Source organism: Penicilliopsis zonata, assembly GCF_001890105.1.
Source record: "Penicilliopsis zonata CBS 506.65 unplaced genomic scaffold ASPZOscaffold_20, whole genome shotgun sequence".
Lineage (NCBI taxonomy): Eukaryota > Fungi > Ascomycota > Eurotiomycetes > Eurotiales > Aspergillaceae > Penicilliopsis > Penicilliopsis zonata.
Window position 1 is genome coordinate 83,807 of NW_019208928.1, and position 24,914 is coordinate 108,720.

The 24,914-nt window shown below is 49.3% G+C and overlaps 8 protein-coding genes across 8 annotated transcripts; 4 read left to right on the forward strand and 4 right to left on the reverse strand.

Moving 5' to 3' along the window:
* The first annotated feature begins 319 nt into the window (after nucleotides 1-319).
* On the forward strand, nucleotides 320-3,046 carry ASPZODRAFT_123889 (hypothetical protein). Its single transcript, XM_022721377.1, has 4 exons — nucleotides 320-381; nucleotides 445-962; nucleotides 1,033-2,662; nucleotides 2,751-3,046. The coding sequence occupies exons 2-4, from the start codon at nucleotides 755-757 to the stop codon at nucleotides 2,953-2,955; spliced, it is 2,043 nt and encodes a 680-aa protein (XP_022577717.1). The 5' UTR covers nucleotides 320-381; nucleotides 445-754; the 3' UTR covers nucleotides 2,956-3,046.
* A 229-nt stretch (nucleotides 3,047-3,275) lies between these two features.
* On the reverse strand, nucleotides 3,276-6,938 carry ASPZODRAFT_169522 (hypothetical protein; the record flags this gene model as incomplete). The annotated part of the gene is made up of 3 exons (XM_022726894.1): nucleotides 3,276-5,216; nucleotides 5,279-6,801; nucleotides 6,860-6,938. 3 exons carry the CDS (start codon nucleotides 6,936-6,938, stop codon nucleotides 3,276-3,278), a joined length of 3,543 nt encoding a protein of 1,180 aa, XP_022577718.1.
* Nucleotides 6,939-7,339: 401 nt separating this feature from the next.
* On the forward strand, nucleotides 7,340-8,450 carry ASPZODRAFT_169523 (hypothetical protein; the record flags this gene model as incomplete). Its single annotated transcript, XM_022726895.1, has 2 exons — nucleotides 7,340-7,758; nucleotides 7,817-8,450. The coding sequence occupies 2 exons, from the start codon at nucleotides 7,340-7,342 to the stop codon at nucleotides 8,418-8,420; spliced, it is 1,023 nt and encodes a 340-aa protein (XP_022577719.1). The 3' UTR covers nucleotides 8,421-8,450.
* Nucleotides 8,451-9,446: 996 nt separating this feature from the next.
* Nucleotides 9,447-12,693, reverse strand: ASPZODRAFT_103600 (hypothetical protein; the record flags this gene model as incomplete). The annotated part of the gene is made up of 6 exons (XM_022720841.1): nucleotides 9,447-10,495; nucleotides 10,555-10,818; nucleotides 10,868-10,976; nucleotides 11,035-11,613; nucleotides 11,677-12,284; nucleotides 12,404-12,693. 6 exons carry the CDS (start codon nucleotides 12,691-12,693, stop codon nucleotides 9,535-9,537), a joined length of 2,811 nt encoding a protein of 936 aa, XP_022577720.1. The 3' UTR covers nucleotides 9,447-9,534.
* Nucleotides 12,694-13,792: 1,099 nt separating this feature from the next.
* Nucleotides 13,793-16,656, forward strand: ASPZODRAFT_123900 (hypothetical protein). The gene is made up of 9 exons (XM_022721380.1): nucleotides 13,793-14,291; nucleotides 14,355-14,456; nucleotides 14,515-14,735; nucleotides 14,798-14,831; nucleotides 14,882-15,063; nucleotides 15,135-15,945; nucleotides 16,010-16,195; nucleotides 16,256-16,406; nucleotides 16,465-16,656. The coding sequence occupies exons 1-9, from the start codon at nucleotides 13,828-13,830 to the stop codon at nucleotides 16,525-16,527; spliced, it is 2,214 nt and encodes a 737-aa protein (XP_022577721.1). The 5' UTR covers nucleotides 13,793-13,827; the 3' UTR covers nucleotides 16,528-16,656.
* A 1,437-nt stretch (nucleotides 16,657-18,093) lies between these two features.
* ASPZODRAFT_161721 (hypothetical protein) lies at nucleotides 18,094-21,532 on the forward strand. The gene is made up of 8 exons (XM_022726539.1): nucleotides 18,094-18,689; nucleotides 18,785-19,167; nucleotides 19,236-19,962; nucleotides 20,027-20,208; nucleotides 20,266-20,290; nucleotides 20,345-20,617; nucleotides 20,664-20,668; nucleotides 20,745-21,532. Exons 1-8 carry the CDS (start codon nucleotides 18,459-18,461, stop codon nucleotides 21,229-21,231), a joined length of 2,313 nt encoding a protein of 770 aa, XP_022577722.1. The 5' UTR covers nucleotides 18,094-18,458; the 3' UTR covers nucleotides 21,232-21,532.
* Nucleotides 21,533-21,660: 128 nt separating this feature from the next.
* Nucleotides 21,661-22,756, reverse strand: ASPZODRAFT_74631 (hypothetical protein; the record flags this gene model as incomplete). Its single annotated transcript, XM_022729983.1, has 2 exons — nucleotides 21,661-22,518; nucleotides 22,583-22,756. The coding sequence occupies 2 exons, from the start codon at nucleotides 22,754-22,756 to the stop codon at nucleotides 21,661-21,663; spliced, it is 1,032 nt and encodes a 343-aa protein (XP_022577723.1).
* Nucleotides 22,757-22,977: 221 nt separating this feature from the next.
* On the reverse strand, nucleotides 22,978-24,804 carry ASPZODRAFT_74828 (hypothetical protein; the record flags this gene model as incomplete). Its single annotated transcript, XM_022729995.1, has 3 exons — nucleotides 22,978-23,115; nucleotides 23,171-24,372; nucleotides 24,450-24,804. Coding segments are annotated over 3 exons (1,695 nt in total), but the record flags the coding sequence as incomplete, so codon positions are not given.
* Nucleotides 24,805-24,914: the final 110 nt, after the last annotated feature.

A 24,914-nucleotide genomic window follows, 5' to 3' on the forward strand; every position in this document is an offset into this window, starting at 1 on the left:
CCTCGGATTCAGAATAAACTCCGACAGGACGCGCAACGAGGGAGTAACTAGAGCACTAATAACCTTTGTGAAGTCAGCATGGGGTCGATCCCTGATGCCACGATAGACCACGCGGCCCAATCATCATCTGTGAGCGCTTGAAGCTGGGTGGGGATGAGGAGACGAGGGCACACTTTAGATCAAACCGGAATTATTACCCCCAGGGCACTGCGACTCCGTACGCAGCTCACAGAGATGATATTGCTAATCCTGCCCACGGGTCTCGCCCCTCCTCCTTCTTCACGATCTGTTCCTGCAACGGCGGCACGCTCCGTGATCTCCCCGCCACTTTCCTAGAGGAGAGAGAGAGGCGGGCTGCTGGGCTTGGCGACAGGGTTTTCTGTAGGGAATGATTCATCAGCGTCTGTCTTTCTCGGCGTCCATAGGCTGACCACTCCCCTGCAGATCCCAATCAAACTTGCGTCGTCTGGATGCTCGGTGGTGGGCAACAGCGTGCTAGCATCTATCCAAACTCTTGGCGGGAGGAGTACGTCGGACCAAGGATGTCGAAACTCTTGACAATACGCTGGAAGAGAGTGGAAGAGAGTGGGAGGGAGCAGGAGAAGAAGAGAGGGGTTGAGGGAAGTTGAGGGGGGGCCGGAGACGGCACAACTATTTAAATCGATACCTTTCCTAGACGAGGACTAGAGTGGAAGACGAAAACCAACCTGCCTGCCTTTCTCCCTCACTCACTCCCTCACCCAGCCTACCGAAGATGCGTGTCTCCCCCGCCATCCTTCTAGGCCTCATGGCTGGCCCTGTGGCCGCCGGGTGTCCCTATTCCAAGGCCAGGCGTGCTGCTGCTGATGAGAACCCCGTCATTCCTCGGGGATGCCCGTACGCTGAGCGTTCTGTGGACGCAGGCTCTTCCCAGGCGTACACACGTCGTGAGGCTGTCGACGGCAAGAAGGGCATCTTCTACAGTGAGCAAGCAGTCTTTACATCCCATTCCCTTGCCGAAGACACCCATTGACTGATATATCTGTCTGGTAGTGAACCGTATCGGACCCATGGGATCCCAGCTATACATTGCTGATGCCGACGGCAGTAACAACAAGACGCTGATGGGAGATCAGTCGAATCCGTTTGACTACCATGCCTCGTGGTCGCCCGACGGCGAATGGATTGTCTTTACTAGCGAGCGCCGGGCGTTCGGTCAATCCGATATCTACCGCATCAAGCCTGACGGAACCGGGTTGGAGGCCCTGGTCCAGACGGACTGGATCGAAGATGCCGGCTCCCTCTCGCCGGATGGCACCAAGTTGGCCTACGTGTCCATGATGGGCAACTACACCACCAACATCTGGGTCAAGGACCTTGAGACGGGCGAGTCCCGTAACTTGACTGATACTGCCTCGACCCGCAGCAATAATGTCTGGCCAAGCGGCCATTTCCGCCCCTCCTGGTCCCCCGATGGCGAGTGGATTGCCTTCAGTTCGGATCGGGACACCGACTGGACAGGCCACAGCGAGGGCGTGGGCTGGGAGCATACCCAGAGCCTGGGTGTCTATATTATTCGCGCCGATGGCAGCGATTTCCGTCTGATCATCCGCGAGGAAGGCTATTCGCTTACCACCCCCCGGTGGTCTCCTGATGGCAGCCTGATCATCTACTCAAATCTGACAACAGAAGACACATATGATGCTCACGGTGAGACGGGCATGCAGGCCGGCGTGACCTCGCAGATCTACAGTGTGGACGTGTCGACGGGCAGCGACGTTGTCCAGCTGACGACGGCCGATTACCTCAAAGTCAACCAGCAGTACATCGGTAACAGCAGCAATATCGGTTACGTCCTCAAAGGCGACGTTCCCGACCAGGGCATCGGCTACACGAGCCCTGACGCGACGCACGCCGCCTTCAATGTCACCAACCTGCGCAACGCCTGGTGGTCACCCGACGGGTCCAAGGTCATCTATGAGGTGCCCAACTGGGACCAGTTCCCCGGCGAGACGGCGCTCTACAGCTTCGACGATGAATGGGACTACCGATACATGGACGTGTTCCCCATACTGAACGATAAAGCCGTTCGCATGGCTATCACACAGAAAGTGCTTGGTGATGCCAACAGCTCGCTCGTCACCTCTTCGCCCGAGTACACCGACCTGGTCGACACCCTCGACGCCGTCGATCTCGCCGACGATCTTGACTGGGAAGGCGCTGCTGCCTACCAGCCCTCGTGGAACCCAGACGGTACCGAACTGGTCGTAGGCTTCGGCGGCTGGTTCGAGACCCGCGCCGAAAGCCCCGGCGCCATCTTCCAGGTCCTTGCCAACGGTTCTTCCTACACCAACCTGACTGACGGCGTTAACAACGCTGGCTTCCCCTCCTGGTCCCCGGATGGCACCGCCATCGTCTACCGCCTCTGGAACACCACCTCGGGCGACCCCGTTGGCCTGCATATTTTGAACTTCACCACGGGCGAGACCACCCGCATCACAGACGGCTGGGACAACACCCCCGGCTGGTCGCCGGACGGGGAGCGCATCGTCTTCACCCGCAACAACAACTGGACCGAAGCCTACGGTGACCGCTGGTACGACGACCGCTTCGATATCTACACCATTCGCCCTGATGGTACCGAGCTCACCCGCTTAACCGACAGTTTGGCAAATGATGCTCAGTAAGTTCTTCTTTCTTATAGAGAAAAGAAAAAAGATTGCTTTCATCTATTCGATTTATGTCATTTGGATACTCAGCTAATGTCTCAGTGCCGTCTGGTCCCACGATGGCTACGTCCTATGGAACTCGGGAATGTACGGCTTCCAGGACGAATGCCAGATGTACGACAACACGTTCCAGCCGTACGGGATGATCTTGAAGATGAAGTATGATGGGTCGGAGAAGACGGTGCTGACGGCGTCCATCTGGGAGGATGCGATGCCCTTGTTTGTGCCTAATAAGTATCTGGAATAGGTAGCTGAGCAAAGGAGCAACAGTGATGCACTGGAATTTTAGTGTTCAAGAGGGGATGCATCTCTTAGACAGAGTATTCCTAGTAAGCTACCATACGATCCTACTTAACTATGCCATTTCTGCCATATGGTACACTGCAATTTGTGCTGGAGAGATGACAGGGTAGCATGGCTCTGGATGAGCTCGTGGAATGATGGTGGCTGTTGATGCTTTCCAGAAGATATACCCATTAGCATCACTATAATATATATATGCCTAGGATTATATTAAGGCTGACCATCAATGGATAGATGGTAATGATCAAATTTCATGATTAAATTTCACTTCTTGAGGGCCTGTTTTAAAGACACACGATCAATATGAAATTCCAACACCTGGTTATCGCGAGAGGAGATCACGATATGGCCATCTCGTGCATCGTAAGGTGTCCGATATAGGTCTGATGGCAGTCGTAACACCGGAGACTCTCCAAAATAGATCCACCGATCTCCAACCCACAAATCGCCCAATGATGATGTTGAAGTTGTCTTTTGGTTGGCAGGCAGAATGTCATCAAGGCTGATGAGGCCCTGATCTGTCAAGAGAGATCTCCCATCAGAAGAGAATTTTAACACTTTCACGTAATGCTGCAGAGTGATTGTTTGCGGAAAATCGGATCTGGGACCCCCAAAACTAAACAGTCTTGGAGCTCCAAGCAGTTCTGGAACATCCCAGAGTATAATTTTCTTCTCAAAACTTGCTGCAAGATACTTGCCATCTGCCGAAAAGGAAATTGCCTCTGCCCATTCACCATTGAAATCCGGCGATTCCAGCTTTCTTATAAGATTGCCCTCGGTGGTCCATAATTTGAGACCCTCCTTACCTGAGCTCGATGCGAAATAATATCCATTAGGAGAGAAAGACAGTGAACTAACAAAACTCCACTCATGCCCTTCAAGAGTTATAGAGGAATCTTCAGTCGTATTGTATAGGTAGACTTTTCCCCTTTCCGACCATGCAACAAACCTTCTGTCCAATGACACTGTCGTTATCATGAAGTCTTGAAGGTCCCCCCAGCTGGACAAGACCTTTGCAGAGTCTCTCAGGACGAGACTGTTGTTTTCTTGGCACAGGGCCACAGCCGAGTTGCCGTTGGTGGAAACGAAGAGGACTTGGGGGGCATTGCGAGTCTGTTCAACGTCGCCGGCGACGGCCCATAACTTGATCGTTTTGTCGTATGAGCCAGATGCGACATATTCTCCGTCCGGAGAAAACGAAAGTACCGCAGTCCGGTTCGTGTGACCATGTAAGATCTTCTGAAGGGTGCCTGAGATTAAATCCCATAAATGCAAGTCTCCATTATCACATCCAAGAACCGCATGCCTTCCAGATGGAGAAAGCGCAAAGCTCGTAGCCAGTGACAAGTAACCAGATAATAGGTATCCTCTCACAGAGTGATGAAGATCCCCTGTTTCGATGTTCCATACTTTGATGGCACCATTAATATCCCAAGATCCTATGTATTTGCTGTCTGGTGAGAAGATTAAATGAGATAGTTGGTCGAGTCCTGCAAGTATGCTCAGAACATCCCCATCCATGGTGCATATTCTTATATCTCCAGAAGAAAAGCCAAGTGCCATGTACTTTCCATTTGGTGAAAGGGCCGCTTTAGAAGTATCATATCTGGAGGCAACCCGATGTACAATTTTCCCTGTAGAAACTTCCAGGACGGAGATCTCCCCACTGTTTTTGATAGTGAGGAGATGCTTGCCATCTGATGAGAACGCCGCGTCATCTGCCTGAGTTTCAAATTTCATTTGCAGCTTGCCTGAAGCGATACTCCATATATGGGCAAGGCTGAGAGGGGAGTATGAGGAAATAAGTTTATCATCTGGCGAAAATAACACTCCGTCATTCCAACTTGATGGGTCCTTTTGAATGGTTCTCTGGAGGCCACCCGTCCTCACATCCCATAATTTGATGGTTCGATCACCAGATAACGACGCAATGGATTGACCATCATGTGAGAATGCCACTGCTGTTACAAAATCTGCGTGACCTTCGAGTGTTCGAATCAAGGATGACCAGGATTCACCAAGAAAGGGCGGATCCTTGAGCCACTTGGGAACCTTGGATATATTCATCTGTCGAACAAGGCTTTCTTTAGGACTGAAGATGAGTGCGGAGCTGTAAGTTTGCAATGGCCAGTGTGATATTATATGGGAATGACGCTGCAAGAAACGAGTTGCATCTTGAAGGAAGGCAAGTAACGGAGACTTGGCCTAATTCCTTATGTCACTTCATGCTTGATAATTTTATGATTTGATTGATTATATGGACATACCTTTGCAATAGTCATGACTCTGTGCATCTCATCTAGAGCAAGTGATGTACTGTCTAACCAACTCAAACACTCCAGCCATTCCAAAATCCTGGACTGGACAAATTTGCTGACGGCCCCATTTTCTCCAAGAGATCTTTGAATGTCAATGGTATTTCGTGCTTTTTCGACATGCTGTGCCCAAAAATGGGCTGCATAGTTCACCTTAGCTAACTGTAGGTGGCGGAGGCTTTCATCAAGGTCATCCAAGGTTGAGGCAGGTAGTTTTATGTCCAGAAGGTTAACCTTTAGTTCTCTCGATAGATAGGAAACGCAATTGAGAGCAATTTTTTCATGTCCATAGCTTTTATAAGGCTTGAGGATGGCTGATGCCTTCCCTCCACCGAGATAATCGCGCGCAGATTGGTGTGAAAATTCCAGATAATCATTTCGGAGATTGATAAAGGATTCGCATTCAGACAACAGTCTCTCGATGTCTATATCTTGCTGGGCCAAACCGGTGACGCTTTCTAACTCTTGGATGTGGAGAGGTCGATAGGCCAGCGACAGCACTTTAAGTATTCGTAGGGACTTGGAGCCTCGCCGACTGATTTGGATGAGGGCTTCATGATAGAAAGACTGCAGGCCCGGGAGAAGTGTTTGAACCTCCTCCAACACTGCTTTCGGGCGTACATCTTCAAGTTTCTTACAAGCCAGACTGACCCAGAGATAGGTGCCATCTGCTTTTTGATTCAGCTGTGCCTCGATGTTGTCTCGAACCTCTGGTTCCAATTCCCAAAGACGATCGAGTTCTCTCATCTTGAAAGAAATGTAGCTTTTAATAGCTCCTTTGACGTGGTCCAAATTGACCTCGAGGTTAAGTTGCCTTTGATCATCCGCTGTCAGTAGTATCCTTTCATCGTTGAATGGCCGGCTGGTCAGTAGCCACTTGATGCGAGAAGGGTGATGGAGGCCTGTTCGAACGAGAGTGGTCAGGAATTTGGAAATACCATCTTCCTGGCACTCGTCTAGAGCATCAATGATGATATACACCTTTTGATTTCCGCATTTGTCTAATATCTCCTGCAAGATATCCCAGAGATTTCTCCATGAGGTCAAATCTTTTTCGAATCGGCTATTTTGTGTATCCCAGTGGCGTCGGAGACATTCTTTCAGTCCCTTATTTTGATTGAACAATCGGAGGATAAGAGCCTTCAATATAGAGCCAAGGGTATTGAGTTCATTGTCGCCATTTTGGCAGAAAAAATAGGTGACCAAAGGAGGATTCTCTCTTTGATCTAAGAGACGCTCAATGATCCCGATCGACATCATTGTTTTACCCTTTCCAGGGCCGCCTTTGATCCATAGAAGCCCACTATCATCTTTGTCTCGCCATCTGCGGAAATCTTGCGATTGAAAAACCCATTTGATTGATTCCAGGTGCAACTTGTCCTTAGTTTCCTTCAGTCGATTCTTAACAATCAGCGAGTCGGGGGGGCATTGCAGGGCGCGAAGACATAGTCGATCAATTTCATGGATAGTGTAGGCTGGATTTCATCATCGTCAGCGCCATAAACACCGAGAAAGTCTTTTGGAAGGACTTACTTGTATTCATGCTCATATTATTGACCTGCGTAGCCCCAGCCTCGGCTGTATTCCCATGAATGTTGATGTGGTTCGCCATGAGGTCAGCCTTACCGTTGTCTATCGGACGATATTGCAATCACAAGGGGTTTGTAGTTGCTCTGATCACCACTGCTTGATAGAATATCTGAGGGGCCTGTTGAGCACACAAATTTGATCAATGACTCACTGGAGGGTATGATTTTGGTGGAAGCTTCTAGTGGAAAAAATCACCCAGATATCTTTATGGGCTTCAACTGGTGGCAGACGAGGCTGAAAATCCACGTCGTGTTTTCTTTAGCGCTGAGGCTGACCAGCTGAAGCAATCATCCAGTCAGGACATGGCACGTAGACAGCAGCTGACCTTTCCTGCAGATGAGAAGCGGGTAGTTGATAAAGATATGGACCTCTCCCCGTCCTCCTTGATAGAGTCGAGCCCCTGACTTGATAAGTCTGCAAGAAATGGCTGAAGCGCTTGGAACGGCGTCTGCCGTATTGGGCCTTGCAATCCTCGTCTATGACTCTAGCCATACACTACACGATGCTATTTCTAGTTTCAAAAGCCAGCGAAAAACCATCAAAGACCTGAGATCGGATCTGGTCTCTCTGGATGCTCTCCTGGTGACTATCAAAAACCACGCCGAAAGATCAGAAGACCCGAAAAGGCTCGAGCCTCTTCGTCAACCGTTGGATTGCTGCTTGCATGCATGTCAGGAAATGCATGAAAAGCTCAAGACGTCTACCCGCTATTCGACAAACGGCCATAATAGTCTCCGAGATTGGTTGCAGATGCAGTATCAGGGAAAGAACTTTGAGCAGATGAAACAGCGGATCGCCAGCTATAAAGCTACCCTCAGTATAAGCTTCAGCTGCATCAACTTGTGAGTATATCATAAGGAAGCTTGTTGCCCCGTTACTGAAACATTCGTCCTTGAATAGAGAAAATATCTCTCGCACGCAAAGCGACATGACTGACCTCAACGACTCGATCACCGGCACGAAAGAAGACATACAGGACCAGCTGGACGATATACAGAGAAAGATTAGTACTTCCGACGAATCGATCAGGGCAGTCCTACAACAAGATCGCGAGCACCTCCAACAAAGTCTAGACAGCCTTGCCCAAGCACAGAGGATCGCAAATGCTGCACCACCCAATATCGTCATTGAGAGTAACAGAGTCGACACGGGGGGTTGCGCAATCTTTGGAACAGACACACCCCAGCCACAATTTGTATTGAACGTATCCAAGAACGAGGCGGGTGCCGGAGCCACGATGAGTGCTGGTGTTCATAGCCCAGAGACTCTCAGGGGTTTATTGGAAAACTCGCAAGCTAAAGTGACCCTTCAAGCGCTTCAGAATCAGTCCCATCATGCCAACTCTGAACAGCTTCAACCTATCCTGCGATATATGGCTGCACAGAATAAGAATAATCAATTGGAGTCTGCACCAAGACCGGCGGGTATCGACCAACCTATGCTTGGTTCTATTGAAGCAATGCAGGTAGAAGAAGAAGAACAGGTGAAGTCCTACATTAAGTGAACTGGATACTATAGAATAGTCAGTACGAGGAATTTTCCTCGTATGCTCTATAGTAGTCTAGTTTTGGCTATCATATATAGTTTATTTCGAAATGCTTGCTATTTTATGATAATTTTATTATTCTAGCACTATTAATTGTTCTGCTCTATAGACCAAGTACTAGAAATAATTAGGAAGTTGCCAGAAAGTTACCTTACTAGAACTCCTATATATAATACAGTCAGAATATGATTAGACCATGGGTCTAGTCATGGTGGTCTTTTTGGCCCAGTTGGTTAGTGCTTGCCTGACTGTCACTTTGCCACAGAAGTATGCTGGCTATTTCGATAGACATATCCTATCCGCTTAGTTGTTCTGCCTTGCGACAAAATGCACTGCAATTCTAGCGTTGAAGAGGAGAGACATCCCTACAGTGTACTCTGTGGACTAATCATAAGAGGGGAGACATAGCACTGTAATTTTAGGGCCTAAGGGGAGATATATTCCTGCAGCAGTTTATGCCAAAGATAGATTAGTGAGAAACTTAAGAATAGGTTCTATGAACTCCGTAGTCGTCATGATGTGCACTGCAATTTTAGTGCTGATGAGAAGATGACAAGGTGGCGTGGCCCTGGTTGAGCTCAACGGCATGATGATTGATGGATGTTGATGCCTTCGGAGACGCGGAGGAGTTTGAGTCTTAACTATAGTCCTAGTGTACTGCAATTTTAGTGCTAAAGAGAAGATAGGTTTAATATTAGTGGGCGTTGTTAGTAGTCCCAACGCATCATGTCGCCTTTGTACTTCGCCTCGCATCATTCTATATAGCTTCAGCCATGATCATTTTTCTCTGGATTCGGGCTTTTTGCCTAATATGTATTCCTACAGCAGTTCTTATTGAGCCCTAGTTCTAACTTTACTATATACTAATAAAGATTTTATCATTGCTTTAGTCATCCTGATTGAGGCCATAACTTAAGCATATGGATCTAGAGTCAACATAAACCTTAACCTTTAAAAAACTTGCGGCCCATGGAATGCAGTGGAGTAGATATGGTTGTCAAATTAAGATTGATGTACTCCGTAGGTTGTTCTAGTAACTTCTGAGATCTGCATTCTAGTCTATGCAGACGACCTACCTAAGTCTTCGCTCATGGATTTTCTCATGCCGGCTGCGGTCATGCTCTCGCGTAAAAGCTCTCCCGCATTCTCGACATGCGAACGGTCGCTCTCCAGTATGATTGAGAAGATGACTGTTCAAGTTTCCACGGCGAGTGAATCTCTTATCACACAGATTGCATGCCCACTTGGCTTGACCCTTTATTGGCTTGACCTCATTGAATTTTGATTCTAGGTCTGTGATCTCGGGGTGCCATTGTTTTGTATGTTTTTCGAGGTCTTTGGCATTGACAAATCCGAATTGTGCCCCAGTACAGTCCAAGTTGGAGCAGATATATGGACGATCATGGCGCTTGACGTGCTGGTCTCGGGTCTTCCCGTCCGTGAACCCTTCGTAGAAGAATGGACACCTCAGCTTGGGGCATTTATAGACCTTCTCCCCGTAATAGGACTGGAAAGCTTTCTTCTTCTCCGAAGTGAGGCTGGTGGAGGACCCTAAGCTCTCGATCCTGCCTCTCACACGAACCAAAGCTCGATGTAACCCCTCGACGCTTACATCATTTCTTGTCTCGGGCCCTTTTGCTCTGTGTCGCCTAATATTATCAAACAAGCTCAGAAGGTTATCATGAGCTGGGCTTCCTTCGAATGGTTTGCACGCCTCGTCCACTTCATCAGCCTCTGTGACCTCATAGATGTCAACAAAACTGGAGAGTATGTCGTTGAAATGATCCAAGGACACATCTGTGTCTGTGATGCTTGACACTAGACTGGTTCCGTAATTGAGCATTGCTAGTAAATGGTTGGCCCATTCAGCTATCGCATAATCTTGAAGCACATAGTAGCCGTCTAGAGCATAACGATCCAGTTCATTTTGCTCCTCTGTCGTGAAGCAGTCAAAGGTCAGGTACCCCAGACAGGAAAATGTGAGATGGTATTGCACCAAGGGCTCATAGATATAATTGGACCCGGTGATGTGCCTAGATGGTTGTGGCTTCAGCAGGTCAATATCTTTAGCTGGCAGATATCATGAACATACATCTTCGCAGTACTATGCACCAGCTCCACCCGCTCTCCAGGCAATACTTGAACCAAAGATCCGCAGATATCGCGAATATGGACCCGAAGCTTTAGACTGTCAAAGTCTATCTGCTCATTGTCCATGTAAATAGATAATACGGCCTGGATTTCAGTCCATTTCATCGGTCTGCATGCGCAGACCATCCAGCCCAAAAGCTTTCTTGCCATCTTCAACTCATCATCGCTGCTATCTCTCTCCATTCGACTCATGATACGCTCATATCTAATTCAAATCAGTATTGTTCCCTGCCTAAAAAGAATGCACGGCTTACGCTTCTCCGAGTCCGTTTGGAAAATTTGTCAATTCCTCGCCAACCACGTTTCTTTTTTGAGTCTGACGCTCTAGGTTTCCCATGACGAGCTTTGCAAAGAGAAACATGCCTGCTTTTGATTAGTATTCTGGTCACGTCAAACAGCGTTACTGACACAAAATCCATACCACGCGCTCTAATACAAGTCATATCCTCAATCTCTTTTCTCTGACTGTCATCAAGGCCATGCTTGACCTGAATTATACTGCCCCGCTTCTTCACGTATGCCCTGATGTCGCATTCGTTATCCTGTGCCTTGAGGCGGATAATGCTTGTAGTCTTCAAAAAGTTAAAAATAGACGGCGTATCTTGACTGACTACCAAAATTCGAAGCTTCCCAGGGTCATCACCATCATAATCTTCAACACATTTCTTGAGAAAAGGAAGAATCTGGTTCTGGTGCACAGGCTCGCATTCGTCCAAACCATCGATAATAATACACTGTCTAGGGATCCGTTGAAATGCTATCTTAAGTAAGCCCTTGGCGAGCTCGAGGGAGCTTAGTGTCACATCGCCACTCTTTTGTTGTCTCTCACGGAAATAGGGTACCAGTTCTCGAAACTGCGATATTAGTTGGCTCAAAATTCCCTTGTAGATCGAGAGAGTCGTGTTTGTCTGAGAGTCAGAGCCCTTGCAATAGAAATAGCTAGTAACAGATTGATCTCGCAAACAGTCCTGAATAATTGTGGATGCTAGAATTGTTTTACCTGTATAGTCCAATTACAATAAGTATGTAGAAAGGCAGGAATCGTTGTCATTTCAGTACTGACCAGCGCCGGGTATGCCGTTCATCCACACAATGGATGACACCGGTGGATCAATGTCCCTCCATTCGCGAATGATATGATGCTGTAGAATCCAGTCACCAGAGCCGGCGCATTCCTTCCTGACTTCACAGAATGCTTCGTGATCCAGAATCATTTGTGGTGCTGAGATCCACTGAACAGCCGAGATGTACTCTTGCTCCCTCTGACTGTTATAACCCCTTCGAAACTCGTCAAATATGCGGTCTCTATCCAGTTCATACTTTTGGACATGGGATTGCAGCATTTGTCTGTCAGAGCGATAGTGGCGGTAATGAATCAACTGGGCTTGCTCCGAAAGAAAGTCCCTATGGCGTCGTAAATCTTCCAGAATGTGCCGAAAAGTGGCGTTGAAGGTCTTCCATGTTGCTTTAAAAACATGACGCCACCCCGACCCATCAAAGCTCCGCAGAGCCTTACGATGAAATTCCAGAATATCGGTGTAAATGTGACCGAGGATATTGCGCAGGCCCTCATCCTCTTCGAACAGATCCTTGTATTGCAGCAGCTGGGGGATCAGCTCGCCAATCTGCCGGTAAGCGTCGAGAAGGGTGTCCAGCGACTCTGCCCAGGTACTTGCAGCCTGTGTCATTCATAAGAGTTAAAATAGGAATTCACTGTGCAAAGGAAACAGAAAAGAGAGGCAGGTGGTTGAAAAACCAAAGTGGAAGGTTGGACTGGAAGCGAAGAGCACGTGCTTACCAGCAACAGAAACTTGACCGGTCCCCAAACAAACGCGATGAAGGATGACGCATTGAGGAATACGTCTACCACTTTCCCAAGCTGATCAACGGCCTCGAGAAAGCCCATTATACGAGTCATATTCTGCATTGTCTTTGTTCGCTCCTGCTGCTGCTGAATCTGTTGCACCGTTCGCCGTACATCGTCCAAGGTTGTGAACTTGAATTTTTTCTCTTCATCGGCCTTCAGACGTGCCTTGAATTTCTGGAGGGCTTCCTGGAAGATATCTCGTGAGTGAGTCATTTGTCGAAGATCAGTGTCAGGTTCGGTGGTATCGGTATCCTTTTGGAGCTGGCTGGCAGTGGATTCTGGTCGTTTAGAATGATAAATATTTCCTCCCTGAACGATTTATGGGTTGGATTTTGATTTGACACAGCGCTGGTGGTACGGTAAGAATGAGCTGGTGCTAACAATTCCAGATAACAGCAAGATTCTCCGGAACGCAGACCTAGTCGATGGGACGCAAGAATACTGTACTATGCACCGAGAAACAAAGCTTTGAGTGCCTAGGCAGTGTTTCGCTTCTCACCGGTTACAAAATCAGCCTTGCATCAGCTTGTGGTCAACTGGAGGCGCCAGTACACGAGGCTGAATCACAGCCTCAAGATTTGTACATCCTTGCATATTCCGTCCAATGAGGCAGACAGCGGCAGCCATCATGATGACCGTAGTCAGTTCAGCCTTGCGATTGAAAGTGATAAATTACCATGCGCAAGAAGTGTCTCGCGGTAAATTGGGTACTTGACTTGACAGTTATTCTCTACTCTTGGTCATATCACTGTTACTAGGAGAATAAGCATCATGGCATCTTTGCAGGCTCTGTTGAACCCAGAAGGAAATATTCCTAATCCACGGCAATACAAGAGACTTTGTCAAAATCAATTTGGAAACGAGACTTGGGATGAGATGGTACATACGCAATCAGAGAGTAGCGAGTTTTCATGGGAAGATCTCATAAGTTTTGAATCGAATGGCTGCAACCTCTTGGACGATTTGTGGAATCTTTCGCCAAACCCGTTAGAATTCAACAATCTCGAGCAGCATGCTCCGGAAGTCCAGTCAGAAATAGGCGGCTTTGTTACAGAGGATATATTGCAACCAAATACCATTTCTGATGCCTCGTTCATCAGTAATAGCGACATGGATCTAATCTGCTATGGAATGGTACGCTGCTCTTCTAAATTCGTCATGACGGTGCATCTAATGACCTCTCCATTCAACTGTTAGGTTCACATGACCCCAGTACAACTCATAGGAGACATGTCGCGAGTGAACTCAAAGCTGGATACAGAAAATCGTTCCCGACGCTCCGCCCATTACGTCTTCAACATTATAGCATCGACGCAAGATGTACAGTTGCAGTTCCCCGATGGGACGATGGTTGGGAAGCTTAATTTTCGTCTATCTGATGTTGTGAGGAAATACGTTGAGGAGAGAACAATCGAACTGGACGCCTTAGCACACATTGGGGTCCTCCGAGATACAATATCAAGAGCCACAAAGATTCGCGACGCGATCTTTCGGGTTGATATCAACGTGTATGGAAGAAGAGAAAACCAACAAATGGTTTCAGCCCATCTGTCCAAAAACAGAGTGTACTTGCAACATCCCGATCAACGAAGGCCTGGCTCCGAATATGAAAATCCTCACTTTGTGATGTTTTCCGATTTGGAAGAAATAACCCCACATCCTGTCTTGCTGCCCATCGAACACCAAAACTCTGGCTCTAAGGCTTCTGGAAACCTCGATGCAGAGATCTTAGACCTGTATAACCATCTAACGCGGCATGAAGATCTCAGACGGCTGGAGGGCAATGACCGAATCACAACCCAATTACTTCCGTAAGTTCAAATTGTGTCTCTATCTGTCTCTTCCAAGGATATGAGCTCACATGGCACACCCAGGCATCAGGAAAAAGCCCTGGACTTTATGGTTCAGCGCGAATCGGGGCCAATCTCAGAAAAGTACAGTCTGTGGAAACCTGTCGAGTCTGAAGGAGAAACCCGGTAAGAATCCTGGCTTGACTAATAGTCTTTTTCCTTATCTTCTTCTAATTGACGGCAGATACTTGCATACTATAACCAAACACTTCAGATTGACGAAACCATCAGAGACCGGAGGAGGAATACTGGCTGATGAAATGGGATTGGGGAAATCTCTATCAATTCTGGCACTAATAGTCAGAACCCTTGACTCCGGAAGAGAATGGGCAGCTGAGAGAGCTCGGGCCTCTGAACAGATTGAGGAAGCCACACATGGTACCTTGATAGTGGTGTCGTCAGCGTGTGAGTCTCAAGTTACTCCCAGACATGTGGCCATTTGTTCCTGAGGCTGACTATTTCTAAAGTACTGATCAATAACTGGATCAATGAAATACGGATGTAAGTATGGCCCTTATGTTTTATGTTTTAATCTAATGGCATTCACATAGGCATCTTGAACCAGGCTTCAAGGAGTTTATATACCACGGAAAGAAACGATCTGCCCGTCGACATAAGGTGAAACATGCCGACATTGTCATTACAACTTACCATACTCTAATAGCCGAGTTCAAAACGAAGACATACAGTCCCCTCCATCGAATACATTGGTATCGCGTTGTCCTCGATGAAGGTAAGTTTATATGTCGGTGGGCTGTCTTTTTTGTCTCATATTATGATAAAATTTGTATTGATAGTGAAAAGCACACATAATTCGACGACAAGCAACCAAATTCTGGCGAGCATGTTACGAACTTGATGCAAATTCTCGGTGGTGTCTTACCGGAACACCCATTCAAAATCGCCTTGAAGACATTGGGAATTTGTTTTCGTTTCTTCGAGTCAGTCCCTTGGACAGACTCTCGATGTTTCGAAAATACATTGCTATTCCTTTTGATGAAAGCCAAGAGCGACGCATCCTGGCACGCCAGAATTTAGCTCTACTGATGGACTCGGTGTGTATCCGAAGGACCAAAGAAATTCTCAATCTCCCAGAACAGCAAGACCAGACAAAGTTTTTAGAGCTCTCATCCGAGGAACGAGTACAGTACGAAAAGATGTTGAAGATGATGAACACGGCCCTGCGAGAAAGCACCATTGAGAGCGGACAACAGCACAAATTCCGAAAGTTCCAAGCACAGCTCCAGTTACGGATCTTTTGCAATCATGGTACGTTCCAGGATCCAATCTCATGGACCAAGAGAAACTTTCACAGCGGCGAAGACATTGCTGGTCTGCTAGGAATGGGGGGTGAGAGATGCTGGCTATGCGACAAGCCTATTCCTGCACATGAATTCAGAGAATTCTATGAGTTGTATAACGATGTATACTCGCGCCCACTGTGTCCCGATTGTTTGGATGAAAATGGACAAGAAGAAGAGAATATGAATGTTCAAGCTTCCAAGTTGGCTGAAAGTCTTGTCGGCCATAATCAATATTTTCGTTCAAATGGATATTCGATCAAGATGGAGACCCTTGTCACTGATGTGCAGGAAGATCTATGGAATTCTAAAAGGTATATGTTGCACGTCAGAAATCAGTTCGTCATCCCGATTGGAAATTGACTGTCCACTTGATAGTATTATATTTTCGTTTTGGACTCGCACTCTGGATCTTATTCAGCGATGCCTCGCGGAGAAAGATATTCCGTGCGAACGCATCGACGGCGCCTGTCCTCTGACGCGCCGTCAGGTCATTCTTGATGACTTTGCTAAAAAACCGGACCTGCCAGTCCTCATCATGACTACCGGAACAGGCGCATACGGGTGAGTTGCCTAGGCATCCAGGCGGTCATTAAGTACGTAATTACTGATATCTCGCTTCAGCTTGAACCTGACAGCCGCTAACCGAGTGTTCATCGTGGAACCGCAATGGAACCCAAGTATCGAAAATCAAGCTATTGCCCGTGCTCTGCGACTAGGACAGGAGAAAGAGGTTCGAGTGATTCGATATGTGATCAAACAGACAATTGAGCAGGTAAGAGCAGGTTAAAAAAACATATCAATCGACCACGGTCATGGCTGATAGGAAACAGGAAATGCGGGCACAGCAAGAGAGAAAGCTCAAGATTGCCGCAGCAACTCAGAGGCCGGCTTGATTGATCTGCCGCTTTCGACACGCATGACGATCTATGGAATGTTCCGATTCAGCGTCATCTCAGACATGCTAAGCCTCTCCATAGATGAATATAGAGGACGAGTTTCTAAGGGCAAAGGATTAGTTTTCCTTCCATACAGATCTAATGATAATATGTATTCTTTCGTGAGATTATAGGACCTTGCCTTCGAGGGCTAGAAATATAGTGTCCTCCGGTGGATACCTACCTAGGATATTACTCTATATGCATGATGGACACGAGAGGCCGAGGCTTCTCTAGGCTAAGAATGCAGTACACTTTCAAACGATCGCTTGCATCTCATTGGGTATTTAGCGAGTGTCGCCTTGCTCGTGTCATAGCTGGCATCAACCTTGTCTAACGATGCGGTAGTATGATGCCTTATATTTTCCCCAGGTTCAGGCCATGACCGAGTCCTATTATGTGTCCAGCAGTATAGAAAAATGTATTTTAGGAGAACTAATACATAGGTAGAAGGCATATCCTCAACTACCTTATATATCTAGTATAGGTATACTTCTCATCTACTTAAGCTAGAATTCTGAGGTAGTGAACCATGTGGTAATACCAATCGGCAGAGAGGAAATCAACAATTGCTGGTTCCAGCAGCACCAGATAGATACATTCGTTGCTCAGCCCTTCGCTGCGGTTATCCTTCATAATATTGAGAGATTAAAGCAAGTACTTGGCTGTTTGGAAATTAGGCCAATATACTGCTTAATTATAATTGAATGGCAGCCTCTTAAGATCCTCAATGGCCGTGTACTAGTTATTTAGAGCGAGAGCCGTAGAAAAGGATATGTAGCATGTCATGTAGATGTTACACTTCTTGATTAATTCAGCTTCAAAAGACATCTCTGAAGTATTGCATATCTCTCATAGTTTAAGGCCCTGAATACAGCCTCTATCTAAGCTTCTAGTTGACTAAAATTGCAGTTCTTAGATATTACATCCCATCTTCTAGGTAGTATTCACATAAGGAAGCCCTCACCCTGGCCTCTATTATGCTAAAATTGCAGTGCATGCGGATCTCACAATTAACCCCACTGTGGATCTTGATCAAACCTCTACTATACTAAAATTGCAGTGTAGGGGAATCAATCACCCGGGTTTACCCTCTAGTTACTAGCTATACTGAACTGTAGGGCACCGGCTGCGGCCTCTACTATACTATAATTATAGTGCTTAATTACTACGGAGTACTCTATACTACAGAGGACATAGTGAGGCTTTAACCTAAGCCTATTATACTAAACTTGGACTTTTGGTGGAGTTTATTTTTTATAGGTGTAGGTTGTGTCGCCTATTTACACTGCCAAGTAATATTGGCACTATGCAGTTTCTTGTACCACCTTGAACCTTCCAACTCTTTGTGGGAGTAAATGTAGTAAATCTGATGCTGAGGAGCAGCTGTACAGTCGGATCAAGCAAGTTAAGATTTCTCTTGGTTTACTCTTCTCCATAGATGGTATTCTGTACTAGTTTATAGTAATGTGTCCTTTCCACTCTCTGCCATTCTCATCAAACTATCTGAAGAAAAGGCTGCAATTTGAAATGGCTGAATTTTCACTCGATCATAGCAGCTAGTGTGGTATTTCCACAGAAAAACTCTAGACCTTATCAGTTCCGAAGTATTGACAACAAATAGAGTGATCATCCATTGACCCTTTTGGGCCAATCCGCGCCGGTGTCGGCCTATGGCGTGCCCGGCGGAAAGTATCGCCAGTCCCGGGGGCCGCCAGCCGCGGGGCACAAAATTTCCCTCGAGCTCGCAGCTGTTCCTTTCACCTTCTCTTCTGTCCATCCTCTCTCCCCTTTTGCCTGTCTGTCTCTCCTCATCGTTCATCGATTGATTAGAGGCTACAGACTTCCTATACCACTTCTCCATTCATATACACATCCCTCGAGCCACAATGGTCCAGTCCTCTGTCCTCGGGTTCCCCCGCATGGGAGTCCTGAGAGACCTCAAGAAGGCCACCGAAGCTTACTGGAGTGACAAGATCACCCAGGACGCTCTCCTTGCTGAGGGTAAGCGTCTGCGTCTTGCTCACTGGAAGATCCAGAAGGACGCCGGTGTCGACATCATCCCCTCCAACGACTTTGCCTACTACGACCATGTCCTCGACCACATCCAGCTCTTCAACGTAAGAAATAACCCCTCCTTCTTTTGCCCCTCCTTCCTCCCGCTTCCCCCCCTGACCGCTAGTCTGGGTGCGTGTCGGTTGCTGACCTATCATAGGCCGTTCCCGAGCGTTACACCTCCCAGAAGCTTAACACCCTCGATGAGTACTTCGCCATGGGTCGTGGCCACCAGAAGGGCAGTGTTGACGTCCCCGCCCTGGAGATGGTTAAGTGGTTCGACAGCAACTACCACTACGTGAAGCCCACCCTGCAGGACAACCAGACCTTCTCTCTGGCCCAGGACCCCAAGCCCGTCCGTCACTTCCTCGAGGCCAAGGAGGCCGGCATCCACACCCGCCCCGTCCTCCTCGGTCCCGTCTCCTTCCTGGCTCTCGGTAAGGCCGACCGTGGCTCTTCTGCCGACCCCATCACCCACCTCTCCAAGCTCGTCCCCGTCTACGTCGAGCTGCTCAAGGCCCTCAAGGCCGCTGGTGCCGATCAGTAAGTATCAACCTCAACTCACCTTGTCGAAAAATGGTAGCCAGAAGCTAACCTGCGGTGAATCACAGGGTCCAGATTGATGAGCCTGTCCTCGTCTTCGACCTGAAGCCCGAGATCAAGGCCGCTTTCAAGCCTGCCTACGAGGCCCTTGGCTCTCTCGGAGCCGCTGGTCCTCAGATCACCATTGCCACCTACTTCGGTGACATTGTCCACAACACTGACGTCCTGTCGGCCTTTGCCAACGTCCACGCCCTGCACGTTGACCTGGTCCGCAACCCCGAGCAGCTCGAGACCATCGTCAAGCAGCTCGGCCCCCAGCAGGTCCTCTCCCTGGGTGTCGTCGATGGCCGTAACATCTGGAAGAACAACTTCCAGAAGACCCTGGCCCTCGTTGAGAAGGCTGTCCAGGCTCTGGGCAAGGAGCGTATCATCATCGCTACCTCCAGCTCCCTCCTCCACACCCCTCACACTCTCGCCAGCGAGAAGAAGCTGCCCGAGGAGGTCTACCAATGGTTCTCCTTCGCCGTCGAGAAGGCCCACGAGGTTGTCGTCCTCGCCAAGGCCGTCACCCAGGGCCCTGCCGCCGTGCAGGCTGAGCTGGACGCCAACGCCGCCGCCATGAAGTCGCGTGCCGAGTCCAAGCGCACCAACAACCCTGACGTCAAGGAGCGCCAGCGCCAGGTCACCCCCGAGATGCACAACCGCAAGTCTGCTTTCGACGTCCGCTACGCCCAGCAGAAGACCCACCTCAGCCTCCCTCTCTTCCCCACCACCACCATCGGCTCCTTCCCCCAGGTATGTGGACCGCCCCATCATCTCTCACCCTGGTCTCTCTGCAGATTCACTAACCCTTTCATAGACCTCGGAGATCCGTATCCAGCGTAACAAGTTCACCAAGGGTGAGATCACCGAGGCCGAGTATGATGCCTTCATCCGCAAGGAGATCGACCTCTGCATCCAGATCCAGGACGAGCTTGGCCTCGACGTCTACGTTCACGGTGAGCCGGAGCGTAACGACATGGTCCAGTACTTCGGAGAGAGGTGAGTCTTTCTTCACTTTCATGTCTTTTGTCCGATGGCTACTAATCTTTCAATTAGACTCGACGGTTATGTTTTCACCACCGTATGTTGAAATCATTGCTGTTACGCGAATTGAATTTATTCTAACCCAATCTAGTACGCCTGGGTCCAGTCTTACGGATCTCGCTGCGTCCGCCCCCCCATCATTGTCGGTGACATCTCTCGTCCCGCTCCCATGACCGTCAAGGAGAGCAAGTACGCCGCCTCGGTCTCCAAGAAGCCCATGAAGGGCATGCTTACTGGTCCCATCACCTGCCTCCGGTGGTCTTTCCCCCGTGATGATGTTCACCAGTCCGTCCAGGCTCAGCAGCTGGCTCTTGCTCTCCGCGACGAGGTTGTGGACCTTGAGAAGAACGGTATCTTCGTCATGGTAAGTTTTTGATTATTTTCCATTTTTAAGGTCACATCGCTAACAGGCTGTGTAGTGAGTCAATTATGAAACTAGAATGTTGCTTGCATTTTTTTCTATTCGAATGTCAAACTAACTAAATATTTAGCCAAGTTGATGAGCCTGCTCTTCGTGAGGGTCTGCCCCTCCGCTCCGGTAAGGAGCGTGAGGCTTACCTGACCTGGGCCGTCGACAGCTTCAAGCTGTCCACCGCCGGTGTCGAGGACTCCACCCAGATCCACTCCCACTTCTGCTACTCTGAGTTCCAGGACTTCTTCCACGCCATCGCCGCTCTGGATGCCGATGTCCTGTCCATCGAGAACTCCAAGTCCGATGCCAAGCTCCTCAAGGTCTTCATTGATGAGGCCTACCCCCGCCACATCGGCCCTGGTGTCTACGACATCCACAGCCCTCGTGTCCCCGCCCCCGAGGAGTTCAAGCAGCGCATGCAGGAGATGCTCGAGTACCTGCGCCCCGAGCAGCTCTGGATCAACCCTGACTGCGGTCTTAAGACCCGTACCTGGCCTCAGGTCAAGCCTGCCCTGGCCAACATGGTCGAGGCTGCCAAGTACTTCCGTGAGCAGTACAAGGCCTAAGCGAGTTCAACAACCTTCGCTTCTGTATCCTGTTTCCCCACTTTTCTCTTTAATTTTCTTCCATCTGTCTTCTTTTTTTATGAATCTTCAACAGCATGCATTGGGTTTACGGACGGTATGTGACGACGACAGGCTTAAAACAGGCGCCATTCTCAACGCGGCGTTTCTTTGGGCACGGTGATGAGCAACGACAATCTGATTCAACAATTGGTCATGGGGTTATAATAGATTAAAAGTTATGCTTAGCGGCTCTTCAACAAGAGACCGGGTAGATAGCAGATAGCATCAACTTGACAGGGACATTGATCTCTGATTTTCAATGAAACGATTGTGGCATTCGTAGACAATTGAGTAATAGTAGTAGTAGGTAGTAGTAGTCCCTTTCATTCCTCGTATATAATCTTGTATGTACTATGTATAATCGTGTATTTATTTCAGGTTAAACCGCCCCTCGAGCAACTCGTTCAAGTCCTGCTCAACTTCCCAGGGCAACATATGGCCAACACCCTCGTACGACTTGAAGAAGATGCCTTCACCCAGCTCCTCGCGAAGGATCTCCGCATGGCGATAGGTGAGCATGCGATCGGCCGTGCCGTGGATGACAGCGATCCTCTCGCGCCCGACGGAATCCGCAAGCAACTTAAGCTGGTCCGGCGACTTCTTATGGAAATTGCACGCCGCAACCTGGAGGAGAAACCCCTTCTTCGTGAAGGATTCCGTGTCCGCCCTCTTAAGCAGTTGTCCGGCAGCGAACCGGTCCCGTCTCGTGGGGAAATTGTTCGGCGAGCCCTCCTCATACTCATCGTCCGGGTGGTCGACAAACCCATCCCCGAAAAGCGTATACACCATGCGGTCGAGTTCCGCGTCAATGGGTTTCGGCAGGAACATGGCGGCGCGCCCGCGCAGGTTCTCGAAGAAGGGAGTCGAGCGCACGACCCGCGGCGCAGTACAGATCAAACTCAGACTGAGAAGCTGGTAGGGAATCAACATTGCGACTTCCTGCGCGATCATCCCGCCCATACTCGCGCCGACGAGATGGATGCATCGCTTTTCTCCCTTGTTTCCTTCTTCTCCTCCTGCTTCGTCTATCCATTTCAGGTTCCGTAGTAGGTCGACTGCATCCTGCGCCATCTCGGACGTGGAATAGAAGCAGAGCGGTTTATCAGACCGTCCGATGCCCCGGTTATCAAAGACGAGAACTTGGTATTCGTCTGCTCGGGAGGGGTGGGCAAAGTATCGGGTCTGGCGTTTCCAGTCTTGCAGCGTTGCATTTAGGCCCATAATGAACTAAAAAAATACTATGAATACTTCATCCATACGAATTGGTTTTTTTTTTTTTGAATAAGCGTACCACGACTCTCTTCTCCCCCCGTCCATGGATCTCATAATACAGATTCACGGGCCCCCCTCGCCGACCCGTCGACACCGTCGAGGTTCCGCTGCTGGTAGGCTGCAGCGTGTACTTGACCGACGAGAGGGCCGGGTGCTCGAGCACCTGCGCGGCGGTGAGGTGTTGCGACGTCATTGTTTTGTATATATAGTCTATGTCTGGTGTGGGTTGGGGGCTATTCTGATTCCTTAAGAGGCCAGACTGCAATCTCGTGAGACTAAAAGTTTAGCCGAGAATTGCCGAGGCTAGCCAGTCTGCCTTAGAAATTGGGCATTAACCGATCGGATAGTATACTATTCAAGGATTTTAAGTCTCTTGACTGTTTTATACAACATGTAGGCACTATTCACATGCAACTATAAAGCTAACCCCCGGTCTCCCCTCGTCCATCGATAAACAGACAAGACCGTCCGGCGGGCCTTGGAAAAGTCCACGGATGGGTTCGTGCCTTGGAAACTGAGCAGCGTCGAGCGAAGAGCTTTTCGGAAGGTTTTCTGAACGCACGAATCAGCACGCATAACCTAAAATACTTCTTGAGAGAGGTGGTACCTGAAAGTCTGTACTCAAAGTCACCACGCACGCCTCATGCGCCCGGATGATGATCTCGCACGCCTGCTCAACCGACTCGTTCGGCCCGAGCTGCGGCATGCGGTCCGCAAAGAGCAGCAGGATGAAACTGCCGTGCAGCATGTAGATGCCGAACAGGTATGGCATGAAGGCCAGCTCCGGGTCGAAGGTAAGGATGTGGGCGAGCGACTGGGCAGCGGCAATGGCGTGCGACGCGCACTTCATGAACCGCGGCGAGGTGATCCAGTCGTCGTTCTCCTCCAGCATCGACATGGCGTCCCATTTCCCGTGCAGCAGCACGTGCAGCACGTGTAAAATGTGCGTGCTGTACGCGATCACCAGCTGGATGCCACGGTCGGAGAGGTCCATGCTGCTGCCGATGCTGCTTCGATGGGCCCGAGCAGTGGCGCTAGCACCACCATTACTACTACTACCAGGGTTGTTCGAGTCGAGGTGGGAAAGCTCGTACTCGTGCGGCGAGCTTGATGAACAGTGTGGCGAGGCCGTCGCGGCGGCTGCGTCCAGCAAGGGGAGCGTGGTGAGACTATGCTCACAGTGGAGCAGCATGTCCTCGATGATACCCAGCGGCTGCGAATAGTCGCAGGCGGCCATGCGCGGGTGCGACTGGCGATGGTGAAAATCGATGATGTCTCCCAGGATAGCCATCAGTGGCAGGAAGTACTCGAAGAAGCCGGCGCCCGAGATGATGAGGGGTGGACCCAGGCTGCGCGGCGGCAGCGTCTCAGGCGCAAAGGCCTCGAGGTTCTCCCAAACGCGCTCCGGCAAGGGGGTGAAGACATGGCACTCGGAGTCGTAGATGTGTAGCGGCGAGTTGAAGGAGAGGGCTAGGTGCCGGTCAAGGCAGTAGGTCAGCCAGAACGCACGGCGCTCCTCCTCCTGAGCCTCGAGAGAGGCGAACTCTTGCTGCCCGCTGTCATCGGGGCAGTCGGGCCACCCGCGATCAAGACAGTTCAGTCGTAGAAGTTTGACGAGACGAGTTGTCTTGCTCCACCACTTCAGACAGTCAGCCTTGAAGTCGCCGCCGGAGATCACAATAGTCAGCAGTATGAGGGTAAACACGTCGTCGACGTTGACGCTCGGGCGTTCGGGAAACGTTCGATGGGAGGCGGCCCACTGAATATGGTCCGGATCCATCACACAATCATCTATCAGTCTCCAGCCTCCTACAAAATATGAGTATTGCTTGAAAGAAGGATTCTTTTTTTTCCTTTTGAAGAAAAAAGGAAATAAAATGACTAACCATGCACTCGGTACCAATCATCGACATCCCTCTGGCGCAGCAACGACATGGACAACGAAAACAGGCCATCGATGATCTTCGCCCGCGAACCAGGCACATAAAAGGGTCCGACGTCCGCTGTCTGCGCCGCACACCACAGCATCGTGGCGAGCAAGGCCGGCGAGGTCGGGCGCGGCTGCGTCGGATGCAACAGCGCCTTCCGTCGCACGACATGGGTGATCACGTACGGCGATGCGAAATGGAACAGCGAGGTCCCCGGTTTCTTGAAGAAGATGTCCAGTAAATCGCACGCCACGGAGGGGGCGATCAGATGCTGCAGCGCGGGCAGCAACGGGTCGAGACAGCGATATCGACACAGCGGTTCGGCCACACTACCTCGCGGCGGGTCAGCCACGGCTGGAGGGACGACGAACGACGGGGATTCTGGATAAAGAAGCGACGGTTGTACTTGTGGTGTTTGTAGTG

Bases quoted from the DNA above. Each gene is read 5' to 3' on its own strand.
- ASPZODRAFT_123889 (XM_022721377.1), top strand. From the start codon at position 755: ATGCGTGTCTCCCCCGCCATCCTTCTAGGCCTCATGGCTGGCCCTGTG. The intron at 963-1,032 runs GTGAGCAAGCAG...TCTGTCTGGTAG, and splicing joins CAAGAAGGGCATCTTCTACA to TGAACCGTATCGGACCCATG. The intron at 2,663-2,750 runs GTAAGTTCTTCT...CTAATGTCTCAG, and splicing joins AGTTTGGCAAATGATGCTCA to TGCCGTCTGGTCCCACGATG.
- ASPZODRAFT_123900 (XM_022721380.1), top strand. From the start codon at position 13,828: ATGGTTGGGAAGCTTAATTTTCGTCTATCTGATGTTGTGAGGAAATAC. The intron at 14,832-14,881 runs GTAAGTATGGCC...GCATTCACATAG, and splicing joins TGGATCAATGAAATACGGAT to GCATCTTGAACCAGGCTTCA. The intron at 15,946-16,009 runs GTATATGTTGCA...TCCACTTGATAG, and splicing joins GATCTATGGAATTCTAAAAG to TATTATATTTTCGTTTTGGA.
- ASPZODRAFT_161721 (XM_022726539.1), top strand. From the start codon at position 18,459: ATGGTCCAGTCCTCTGTCCTCGGGTTCCCCCGCATGGGAGTCCTGAGA. The intron at 19,168-19,235 runs GTAAGTATCAAC...GGTGAATCACAG, and splicing joins AAGGCCGCTGGTGCCGATCA to GGTCCAGATTGATGAGCCTG. The intron at 19,963-20,026 runs GTATGTGGACCG...ACCCTTTCATAG, and splicing joins CCATCGGCTCCTTCCCCCAG to ACCTCGGAGATCCGTATCCA.